General features: G+C 39.7%; 1 protein-coding gene across 1 annotated transcript; it reads left to right on the top strand.

Moving 5' to 3' along the window:
• Positions 1-3,116: 3,116 nt before the first annotated feature.
• On the top strand, positions 3,117-12,398 carry LOC100889999. Its single transcript, XM_003729235.3, has 12 exons — positions 3,117-3,183; positions 3,814-3,970; positions 4,515-4,600; positions 4,999-5,244; positions 6,855-7,097; positions 7,736-8,017; positions 8,595-8,882; positions 9,272-9,601; positions 10,087-10,389; positions 10,918-11,027; positions 11,428-11,639; positions 12,356-12,398. Exons 1-12 carry the CDS (start codon positions 3,120-3,122, stop codon positions 12,396-12,398), a joined length of 2,364 nt encoding a protein of 787 aa, XP_003729283.2. The 5' UTR covers positions 3,117-3,119.
• The last annotated feature ends 204 nt before the right edge of the window (positions 12,399-12,602 follow it).

Genomic DNA, 12,602 nt, shown 5'->3' with positions numbered 1-12,602 from the left:
CAAGTAATTGCCGCCCCTTGCCCTTCCTTCAAATACGCGGGTGGAGCGAACGGTACTAATCAATTACCGACCTGATTATGAGCGGACAATTGCTGATGTGATTGTGGGATTTGCTGCACAGGTGTAAACGGGAGTGTGTTTAATACGCCGGGTGGTCTGAGCGAAATATTTTCCCCGCGTGCAAATATTTACAGGCACATCCCCTTCTCATGCAGTCGCTGTGCGTAATAGTGTCTGCACTGTGAGACTAGGCTGACAGCATGCTGCATAGGCTCCGTACTTTAGCTTTATTTGACACACCCAGAGACGGACATAGCTAGGCTCTGCCCAAGGCTTTAAAGGTGAAATTCAAAGAAAATCACAAATATGTCAACTAATGTATCACTAGAAACTGTTGAGCTAACAGATGGCCATCGTAGAAGTTTTAGGTCAACTACATATCGGGTGATTTATAAAAATACAAATACAACTACCTCCATAGCAGCTGGGATATAATATGAGAGATTCGCCAGAAAAATAACGATGTTTTAATGACGTCACAATATGGATCAATACTGCCCAAGCAGACGACATCCCACAAAGAATGCACATAATTGCAAAGCTATTATTTGTCAAATTATAATGAGTTTAGTGAATATAAATGTAATGGAATGTCAAACCATTCAAAAGGGGATATGATCCGATTCTGATAACTAAAATCTTTTGCTTGTAAATACACAGGATAGGGGTTAATTAACAATCAAAGAAACCAGACTTTCAAATTGAAAACCTCCCGGAATGATATTAAGGACGGCATTTGTTCCTTCTTGAAACGCCGAACATACCGCGGTGTGTGCAGCTGAATATACAATGGCGTCTTATTGTGTTTACAAGCGACAGATTCCTTTATTTTTGTATATCTGCATTTGTCATCAAAATAAAACCATGCGCGGGGTATAGAGTGAGACAATAGATTATACGTTTAGCCTGACAGTAGTGAAGTAAGAGAAAGAAGTCAAGAGAAGATGAAAACACAGGCACTGAAAATGTGTGAGATGTCATGGGACATCGTCTGCTTGTGCAAATCGTGTCCATACTGTGATCTCACACATCCCAGCAGCGTTAGGAGACCTCTTCAGGTGCTATGGCGGGGCTGTATTTAAGCGTTTTGTAATTTATAATAATCACTACTTCGAATGTTTCCAAGCATTGAATTTTGATGACTTTGTCGAATCAAAGTTTCAACTTTGCAATAATGAAAATAAAGTTAGTTTTTAAAATCAATGAACCTTCACTTTAAGAAAGTGTGATTAGTGTTTAATTTGAGGCTGTGCCTGCAGACTAGTATCAAGAGTTTGCTGTCCTGTGTCGAGACACCTGTTGGCTATCCAAGTGCCTCTTTTCATTCAATACTCGTCACGTGTGATGAGCACCTGGATGATGATGATGAAGCATTTGCTCTACTTAAAGGTATTACAAATTTTTGGTATGTGGTCATGAATTTGGTTCAAATTAACATATTGGAAGCATATGCGTTCCTACAATATACATTGATCGTTGTCGCGGCTGAAATCGAGTCTAAAGTTATGAAATTATAAATAATAAAATCTTTATGTTGTATAGCTCCCTCTCAAGGTCAAATATTAATTTAGCTATGAAACAATGTTTCTTGACTGAAATCGACCGATTAGCTATTTTCGTTTGGAAAATATATATCCCAACTACATATTCTGAGATTTTCATGGTCGCAGCTACGATTGTACGGCCACAGACGCTATTTGAAATTTATCAAAATTTACCTGGAGCACCGGTAAATTTGTATATTCAATTTTTCTTGAAAACAGAAGTGTTTTAGGGGCTATTTTTTTAGTGCTTATAATACATCCACAGGGGCATCCAAATACATCAAAATTGTAAAGATTCACTATCCACCCAATTTTCAAAATTTCCCAAAACTTTGTATTACCTTTAATGCCAGGTGCATACAAGGCGTTATTTCGATTGCGTAATTACCTGCGCTTTAATTATATGTTTTTTTTGGACCTGACTAGACTGCTAAGTAACATTGTGCAGGCTTGTATGTATGCAACCAGTGGACCGGACTGGTAATTTTAGCAAATGAACTCGTTTTCACTGGCTGCCTGCCGTAGCAACACATTGGCCCGAATTCACAAAGGAGGTTTGTCGACAAACCTTGGTTTTCGTACGTCATATGACTCGTTTTACGCGTTTTTATACAAACCTGGTTTGTAAAGAACAAAAGGAGGTTTGGCGAAACAAAAGGAGGTTTGAGCTCAAACCTTGGTCTGAGCTCAAACCTTGCTTTGTGAATTCGGGCCACAGAGTTGCAAAAGACTTCACTCCGTTTCGTTGACGATCAGCCATGCATGAAGTCTTTCGTCTTCTTTGTGTATGGCTGATCGTGAACGAGACGGAGTTAAGTCTTTATTCAACTCTGTGTGTTGCTACAGCAGGCAGCCAGTGAAAATTAGTTCATTTACTAAAATTATGGAAATGCAAGCATTACTTCAAACAAACAGAACTTTGTTATTCCTTGTTCATTTTTGAGGTTCAGATTGAGGTGTCATATGAAAGGGCAGAAATGAACTTTCTAGAAATGTGATTTTTTTTTTCTTTCTTTGAAATTCAGATACCGCCCGCAAAGTGACTTGTTGGTTTCCTTCCTTCAAGTTGTTTTTAATCACTCATGCGTGAAATATGCATCATATGAGTAGCATGAAATGAAAGAGGAGGATCTAAGCTTGACGAATATGTTTCATTTATTAATTATAGTTGTGATTAAGTTATGATAATGAAAACATCGTTAATTCTCGGTTTTTTCTGGGACGCACTGTATTTCTACTGAGCTATCGCGATTCCTCAAGTTCTAATAATTTAACTTGTAAATTCGGCAAACTCATCGCTTACTTCGATAATATTCGGCAAATTTTATACTTCGACGAAACGATGTATTCGGCTTATTTAAAATGCATCGTTGCTCTTTTATTTTCAATAAAACCATTATTATTTCAATTCAATTCAAATCCTTAAACGATGTACATGATGAATTAATGTTTGAATTAAATTTGAATCTCGTGCCAGCTAATTAAATTTTATTCTCAACCCTTTGCAGTAAAACAATGAGAAATATTGAATGGAAAATATGGCTGATACTACCGGCGATCTCCTGTGCTTACGTACTCGGTAAGTTAGTTGCCTCTATTGAATTGCAGAAATATCACATTTGCATTTTACAAATCATGTTGCTTCCAATGATTGTTGTGTCCAAATTCATGTTATATTAATTTTCGTTACGTTTGAAAAATTGTGATATACACTTGATTACGTTTGAATGATACAAACAAGATTTTATGGCCTTCATTTTTCAAAGATCAAATAGATTAAAAAATAAAATAATCATTTTGAAAAGACAATCTGCTTAAATATTATATGAAAATTATCCAAATAAATTTGATATCTTCCCATTGGTAAACTTCAGATTGATACGAATGTTTAACTTACGGGTTATTAAAATTCAGAAGTGTCGAATGAATATTGAAACACGAAACTGCTAACACACAACAAACTTCTCTATGCATAATCTCCCCCCCCCCCCCCTCTCTCTCTCCATTTCTCCTATCTTAATCTCACTCTCTCTCTCTCTCTCTCTCCCTCTTTCTCTCTCTCTCCCTTTCTCTTCCTCTCTTAATCTCACTCCCTCCCTCTCTCTCTCTTTCTCTTCCTCACTTAATCCCCCCTTTCTCTCTCTCTCTCTCTCTCTCTCTCCGTCTCTCTCTTCCTTTCTCTATCGGCTTCCCCCTCTCTCTCTTTCAGGACAAGACATGGTGAACGTGAGAGGGTGTCCTTCAAGCATCAATGTCGGGACAGATAAGGGCAAGAACCTGGCCAGTGTGGAATGGCCGGAGCCGGAGTTCATAGATACCGAAGAACAGCGGGTCATACCGCTCAGATCCCATGCACCCGGGGACAGGTAAGGGTACACTGGCCTACTCAGGGGGAAGGGGAGGAACAGGGTAAATATGCCCCTTTATCAGTGGTGCACGATGGGCCCGGATATTAAGGGGGACCGTTCTTACGAAGCGAATAGAACACAATTGAACTGAATAAGGGGGAAAGATGATTTTTCTTCTGCTTTGCATTCCCGTTCCCCTCTCTCTGTTTTTTCTTTCCACCTTTGTGCCATTTTATCGCCCCGTCTACAACACTGCTCCTTTAAATACCACGTACCCCTTCCCCCGACTGAGTCCGGAAGGGATTTGATGACAAATAACTATGGAGCGCTAATATTGAGAAGCCTGACAGACACGAGCGCTTTAAAATAACCATCTAGGCCTATCATAATCATTATTATTATTTTGTTTTATTGGTGTTTTTATTATCATTTCAACAAGGTATAATAGCTTAATCAGCCCCATTTTGTTACATCACCATGCATGATTCACATCCTTTGCCCTCTTCAAATTCTTTTTTTTTTAAATACAAATTTGACAATATGTAATTATTTATATTTTTAGGTTCTTTGTTGGTAAAACAATAGTGCGGTACACAGCATACTACATGGGCACAAAGGCTTCGTGTACTTTCAATATCGTGGTACAAGGTATGTCGCGCCCTCTATAGGGTGTCTAACGATTCGGGAAGACCAGATGATGATGATAATGATGAAGATAATTATGATGATGATGATGATAATTATATTAAATTTATGATGATGCAAGATAGCGTTACAATCGCAGTAGGGGATGGCTTTACAAAAATACTTTTCATTTGAGAGTGCCACACAATATATCAATGCAATACAATATTACATTATGATAATCTTCCTAAAGATTGAACACCATGCGTTTATGCTTAAAAATTTAAAAACGAATCGCCAATATTCTATGGCTTTAAGCTCGTAACACGAAGGTTAATTTAACCGTCGATGCCTATAGCTGCAAAATGTCAAATGAAAAGAAAAAAAGATTTTCATGCCCGATTTTATGTTTGCTTCTTCAGACAATGAGGTTCCACACTTTGTAACATGCCCCACAAGCGTGGTCACCACAACTGACCCAGGAGAGGCGTTTGCTTCCGGGGTCACATGGAAGAGGCCCTCTGCAACAGACAACATCCGATTGGTCGAATTCCGCTCGAATCCACCAATAGGATCACGGTTCTTAATGGGCGTGACCAAGGTGACGTACTGGGCTATCGATCCAAGCGGTAACAGAGGAGAGTGCAGATTCAACGTTATCGTCGAAGGTACGTCATGGCACACTGACATAGCTAAGGCGGGGGGGGGGGGGTCGTGCCCTGTCAATCAATCGCATATCGAAAAGGGGGAACAACATGAAAAAAGGAGAGGGGGACGTGAAGAGAAAATGATCGACTTCTTCCTATACCCACCTTTTTGGTCGGCGGCTATGCTATTTTATCCACCAAATGAGGCTTGTACCCAGCCCCTTCCAGCCCCTCCCACCCCTGTGATTAGCTGGAACTCTACTATGTCACTGATTAGCTGGAAACCCAAATCTAAGAAATTGGGAGAGAATCATGTTTGCCTTCGAGTACACAATTTTACAAATCTTGTGTAAATAGTTAAAAGGGCATAATCTTTTAAAAAAAAAATCATCAATATGGTTTGAACCCATATTTTTGTATAGGTTTTTATTCATTTCTCTCATAAAGAAACTTACACATAATGTATAACATTTTATACAAAATTACAAATAATCTTCAACTTTGCAAGCGAACAATTACTTATAAAGTTACAAATACAATTTTCATATAAAATATATTTGCATATGAAGTTACACATTTACAGAAGAAAAATATTCACATTAACAAAATTATAGTTTCACATTCATTTTAAACAAATCACACATAAATTTGTTAACAATTTCCTCGTTCAGCTTGCATATAGATCTCCAATTATTTCTTGTCTTGTTTGATGATGATGGTGATGATGGTTATGGTGATGATCGCTTCTTGTAAAGCGTCGGTATCCACCTCTGATGGGTGCTCATGGCGCTTGCTCTACAATAGGGACTTTCAGATGTGCACGTCGACATAGTGGACTGCTACGTGTAACGTCCCTTTTAGGCAATGTGACGTCCTTTTATGGCACCACCAGTGCCTTAAAAGGAAGTCACACGTAGCAGTCCACTTTGTCGACGTGCACATTTAAAAGTCCCTAATGTTTTGCAATTGTACGTGCTTGGTCAGTGTTTCAAAGTCAGATTATTTTCCATTAGTCAAATTTGTTGGCATTAGTATTACTCTTGAGATGATGACGTAGCTGGGGAATGGAAAGTCTTTAGGGCTGATATGAACGTTAAAATAAACATATTGTCCTACCATAACTAGTATTTAAATAATTGAAATAGGAACTACATCCTCATATTTAAACCCGTTGGCTACAGAATTCTCCTATTCCTTATGCGTAATAGTACAGGGTCCATCTGGCTCCAGAAAGATTGATGATTGTATCATCATTATCTTTGCGAAGCCTTCAATTAATTCAACTACAATCCAGTCGAATTTAGATGGCATCAGTTACATTTAGTTTAGATAAAAATGAATCGGTCAATCTGTTAAGAGGGACCTGAATTAGAGTGTGAATTATTATTGTAAAAGACTTTCATATTTAAAAAAAAAACACTGCCATTAGCGACCATTATGCTCAGCGATCACTATGACATATAACCACGGTACCCCTCTGTAAAGTAACATTGTTATGCTTACAACGCTGAGTAGAGAAGTTTTTTTTTTATAATTGACGGAAAATAAATACAATACAATACGAGTCAATACAATACCATGACATTGTTGACTTCGAATTATTCACAACATTTGAACTATTCATTTTGTAGACAGGGAAAATCCAACCCTCCATCAGTGCCCATCTAACATGGTTGTCAATGCCAACCCGAAGGAGACACTTCGGAGCATCAGCTGGACCGAACCTGTGGCTCGGGACAACGCGGACGTCGCTCGGGTAACTTCGACACACCGGAACGGGTCGTTGTTCCCACTCGGCACTACACATGTCCGATATACAGCCGAAGATTACTCGGGAAACACCGGCACGTGTTCGTTTTTCGTCACACTGAGGGGTAAGGCAAATTAGACTTGTATAATTTTTTAAATTTTTTATATCGATTGAACTGTCAAACGCAACATCTTGTAAGATGTACCTTGATAGGCGTACAGTAGGTTAAAAGTTACAACATCATTGCAAATACTTGAAAGTGGCATATGACAACATAACAGCAATTCTCAACTCACTTCCATACCTTTTAATGGAAAGGATAGTAGTTCTGAAGACATAATAAAAGGTATAATAAAGTATTTACGTTTTCTTATTAACAAACAAAATCATACACATTTTGCTCAGGCAACATAAGCTGTGGGCATTTATTTTCAAAGAGAGCCATACAGTGCAAGGGCTTGGGTTGCCATTATCTCCTCTTTTTCAAAATAGTTGTGCAGGGAAATTGTAGGTCAGGATTAAGTGTATTATTGGTTTTAAGTTAGTAATTCGGTACCATTAGATATTCCAAGCCTATAGCTGTAAATCGCTAAATCTGTCTGAATCATTGAAAACAGGCGTTCTCGATGATGGAGTATGGAAATGTTAGCTTCTTTCCCTTGTCAAAATGAATAATCGAAGAACCGAACCGGTTCATTTTCATGATTGACTTAGTAAATGCTCTGGTCGATAGCCCTTTCTTATCCTTCCTTTCTAACTTAGTAAGAGTGCCGGACGCGCAGATCTTCATCCGTTACTACACCACCACATCTATCCACATAGCCTGGCCCGAGACGACGGACCAACAGGCATCAAGTTACCTCATCTACGTCTGGCCGTCAGAGGGAAGGGAGCCCTCTGCGTCGGACCATCTGTACCATGGTATCAACAGGGCAGAGAGCTTCGCTTCAAGGCGTCTGGGTCCGTTGATGGTAGGGAAGGACTACGACATCAAAGTGGTGGTGACGGGAGCCAATCATGTGATGACGACCAGACAGAGAACCAGTGAGATTCATTTCAGTAGTTGAATTATACAAGGGCAAACATATTAGCGCACCACAGATCATCAAATGGAGTCCAAGAATATTCTTGATATTCTCTGCATTTCACAAGCTTGTGCAAGGAGGTGATCACATACATGAACATGAAGAAAATGGGAAAATACATGTTTTTACTAGTAAATGGAATTAAAAAAATTCTATTGGAATTGCGTTGAGGAAAAAGGAGCTGTCATGAATATCATTTTGATGAATGTGTATGATCAGGGAGCAAACCGCAATTCGGAATAGGCTGGAGGTGGTCAATTACATAAAAATGCTTCATTACAAACTTTCGTTTAGAAAAGCCTTTCGATATTGGATCGCTTGCGTACTTCCTGTATGCAATATAAAAGACGGATTGTTTAATATTTTTCTTTGCCTGAAATGCAGGTAGGAAAATAAATACATTGTCAATTACATCATAGGGACAAATTATTTTCTTTATGACGATGTAGTTGTTCTGGATCTACCTCAGATATATACTGTATACGTTTATTGACATATACTTTTTTTGTTATTGTGCATTTTCATGTACATTACAGGGCCTGCCCCTCCCCACAATGTCTCCATCATACCAGGTACCATCACACCTGTCGCCTTCACTTTGCTGTGGAAATCGGGTAACGGTTCATTCGAGAGCCATGAAATCACGGTTCGCCGGTTATCTGATAGGAGCGTTGTCTTCACGAAATCTGTTGAGAAGAGTGTGAACTCACTTCACGTAACCGGTCTGGAACCGTACACCAGATACATGATTTCGATTCGGACCGTCAGCGGTTATTCGACTGACGTAACAGAGAGCGAGGAAATATACATTATGGCTAAAACAGGTGAGAACACACTGTTAACCTTAATTTAAGTCATTTTTTTCCGTTTCTGGATATTTAGTAGTGTCGTAAAGAGTCCTGTGGCCTCTTATTGCATTTAAAAAACAAACATTGATAACAGGAAGCTCCAGAAAAAAAAAATCGACAAACAAAAACGGATTAAACCCCCCCCCCCCTCCCACTGCTATTGACTTTAAATGATCAGCAGTGCTACATGTGTGTAGGCCTACCAGACGTCTGATAGTTGAAGGAAATCCTCTAATCGTAATCTTTGTTAATTAGTTTTGTTTCTTTGAATATATTTTTAAAAAAAATGCTACCAGCCCCCATTTTTTACCTTTAAGTGTGACGTGGATAACAACAAATGGATATCATCTGATCGTTTTCCACAGCACTAATGCCACCATCCGGGATACTTGTTCGTGAGATGACCGCAGACACGATTGCCATAATGGGAAATACATACCCATATGCTGACGGCGACGACGATGAAGACGAAATCGATGACGATAGCCTCTTCGACCCCCAACAGATGACGTCACAAAGCCATGATGCACACATTCTGTTCATCTACTCCGAGAAGGGAGATTTGTTTACGGATGTGGTCTTCAATCAAGGCGTTTGGAGTTATACCTTTCGTGATCTGAATCCGGTGACGAGTTATACCATCAGGGTCGTCAATAATCAAAATGGCGTGGCATTCGAGACAAATTCAACTACAAGTACATATTTTTCCGTACAGTATAGAATCATACACGTCTTAAGGCATATCTGTACTAGTTTATAGGAGAGATTAGATCACACTGCACGGTCACTGGACAGATGGTTATCTCATCAACTCAGCTCTCAAATAACATAAAGTAAAAGAGGATCATGGGGGACCAATGGTTACCGGTTAGGCATTGTTCTCTATATAAAGGGAGCAAGTAGCTACATGTATAGGACAGTGTGGCTTTAAGCAGTGCGCAACGCTTTGTTACTACAAGGAAACATCGCTGTATAAAATAGTAATGAAATGGCGCTACATCAAATAGGCCCTCCTTTTTATTTGTTTTAATTTCAAAATTGGAAAGATAATGTAGATGTGGCTGAAATTAAATCTAAGTTTGGACAATTTTGACTGACATCTATCACCTTCTCTCTCTCTCTACAAAAGGGCTTAAAGATAAATTCCATGTTCATTTTCCAACTTATCTTTCTGTAACAGAACCAGCACCGGTCACCGATCTTTTCCTATCTGCCATCGATCATTCCTCTGCAACTGTCCAATGGGCGCACGCCATTGGATCACGTGACCGATATGAAATCATCCTCACTCCAGCACCAAAACACAAGCATCGGATCATGCCGATTAGAACAAGAAATGACATCATTACTTTCAAGGGTCTTGAAGCCGGAACCACATACGACATGCGCATTACTACTAGGAAAGGAATTTTGACGAGTGATGACAGACATTTGAAAATAACACCAGGGAAAGACCAAGCATTGTCCATGTTCAGAGCCAGAGGTATTTTTAAACAGCATTATGATCTAATTTTCACTTACCTCATCAACACAAGACCGAACAAAAAAATACAATGGCCAAGATTTCATCAATTATAAGCCTAGTTGGAGTCGGTGAGGAGTCTGTTCTACCGTGTTTATTACAATAAAATGTCGGTAAATCCATTTTTGGATATTGTTTTATTAGGTGAAGTGTACACTGACTGTGTCCTCTTAATGTTGCGATCTCCAGGGCCAGAGAAGCTTCCAGAATATATCAACAATACTCATGAGTCCCCCCCCCCTAAAAAAAAAGGGGGGGGGGCTGCAGTTTCTCCTTCTTTTTCATCATGTATTAATATCCAGTGCTCAGCGGCTGTTACAAAGATGGCATAAAGACTGCAAATTAAAGGCGTTAAAAGAATTAACTGTGGAAAACGATCATAGAGATGAAAACAAGTTTCCATCTTAATGAATGAAAGAGGAGCAGGTACATTCCATACCTTTCTAAGTCTTCCACTATTCTGTTTTCTTTTTCTGGCTTCCTTTTCAGAGAGCACATGTCTATCACCAATCATCGCGTGTGGTTTACTAGGTGCTGCGCTGCTTCTCTGTGTGGTTTACTTAATCGCAGTCTTCATCTTCAATAGAAAATTTCCAGCGGTAAGTTGCCATACTACAAATGATTCCCATTAGAAATGAGGCCAAGTACAAAACCAGATACTTAGTTTAATTGACAAATTGTAAACCATTAACAAAATGAAATGGTCCCATGCTACCACATTGTTATTAAACGAACTGAACTTGCTTCCAGTTACTGGCAGAATCCAATGCCGGATATTGGTTTAAACTTTAAAAGCTAGGTCAAACAAACTTCCTCTATACATCTCCGCACTCTTTCAGCAGCATTACACTTTGTTCTTGGTTCTTAGTTAGTTGGTCCTCCAAAATACTCGTCTGAGTTTTAACTGGAGGTGCGGGTAGGGTGTATTAATTTGTAGATGATTAATGATGAATAATAATGCTGATAATGAAAACTGTATTGATTGTTCTCTTCCGGCAGAAACTCCGCTCTCGTCGGCCGTCGGAGAACGAGTATGAGAACCCCTCGCATCATCAGTACTCCTCCTACCTGAACTCCCTCACAAACCGCATAGCATTGATGAGACGGCCTGAGAGCAACAACTACAACCTACCTCACCATCACCATGTTAGAACTAGTAGGGCGTTTAGTAGGTTACCAAGGAGACAAAGCCCGCATCACACCCTACAAAGGTAAGTCGGACATACATGGCGGACGGTATGCTAGCGTCGGCTCTCTGCAAGAAGGCCGTTGGAGTAGTGTCACAGGCAGTAATGGCCTTCTTGCGGGAAGCCGACGCTGTGTGCTTACTAGGTTTGCACATCGACATAGTGGACTGCTACGTGACATCCTTGTAAGGCAATGTGACGTCCTTTTAAGGCACTGCCAGTGCCCGGCAGTGCCTTAACACGACGTCACATTGCTAAAAGGATGCCACACGTAGAGGTCCACGTTCTTGTCGTGTAAATCTAAAAGTCCCTATTGATGCAGCGAGGACCACTGGGGATAACACACCCATTTTGCTTCTAAGATTTTAGGCCAAACCCATGACAGCAAGTTCATGAATCTGATGGCCGATCCTTATTGGCAGCGGTGGAGTGTAATCAGTGCATTCGTTCGAATCCTTCCTCATCACATCAGCTCCTTTCAATCTTCCGGGACTGTAACCCACAATCCAGTTTGTTTACCGTCATCTGTAGAATGTGACACTACTCAAAAGGAGAGGTACTCGTGTACTACGTTACCAAAATCGTTCATCCTCCAATGAGAAATACCTAACAAATAATAAAGTCACTCGTTAAGTTTAAGTGTCAAGTCACTTTCATTAACGGACTTGGGTAAATTAAAATTCGTATTCTTTATTTTTTTATATCTCTGATTCTTTCTTTGTTTGTTTGTTCTTCCACAGGACGCAGAGTGAATCGGTGATTTATTACAACCTATCAGACTGACGGAGTTTTTAAAGATTGTGTTTTTTTTTTAAAGCTATTGGCCAAAATACTTTCGCCAGTTAAAAATTCCTTGATCGGATCGTAGTCCACGCGGCCTGTCAATATCAGTGCAGCCTAGGTAGATGGTTTTGGTCTAGTTAATGAGACACCGGGTATAGTAAATCACTTGATACGTGGTTCAAATCCTTGCCACAGACGGACGTC

The sequence above is a fragment of the Strongylocentrotus purpuratus genome, unplaced genomic scaffold (genome assembly GCF_000002235.5).
Source record: "Strongylocentrotus purpuratus isolate Spur 01 unplaced genomic scaffold, Spur_5.0 spur5_scaffold_17, whole genome shotgun sequence".
NCBI lineage: Eukaryota > Metazoa > Echinodermata > Echinoidea > Camarodonta > Strongylocentrotidae > Strongylocentrotus > Strongylocentrotus purpuratus.
This window is presented reverse-complemented; position numbering and strand designations above follow the sequence as displayed.

Bases quoted from the DNA above. Each gene is read 5' to 3' on its own strand.
- LOC100889999 (XM_003729235.3), top strand. From the start codon at position 3,120: ATGAGAAATATTGAATGGAAAATATGGCTGATACTACCGGCGATCTCC. The intron at 3,184-3,813 runs GTAAGTTAGTTG...TCTCTCTTTCAG, and splicing joins CTCCTGTGCTTACGTACTCG to GACAAGACATGGTGAACGTG. The intron at 5,245-6,854 runs GTACGTCATGGC...TTCATTTTGTAG, and splicing joins ATTCAACGTTATCGTCGAAG to ACAGGGAAAATCCAACCCTC.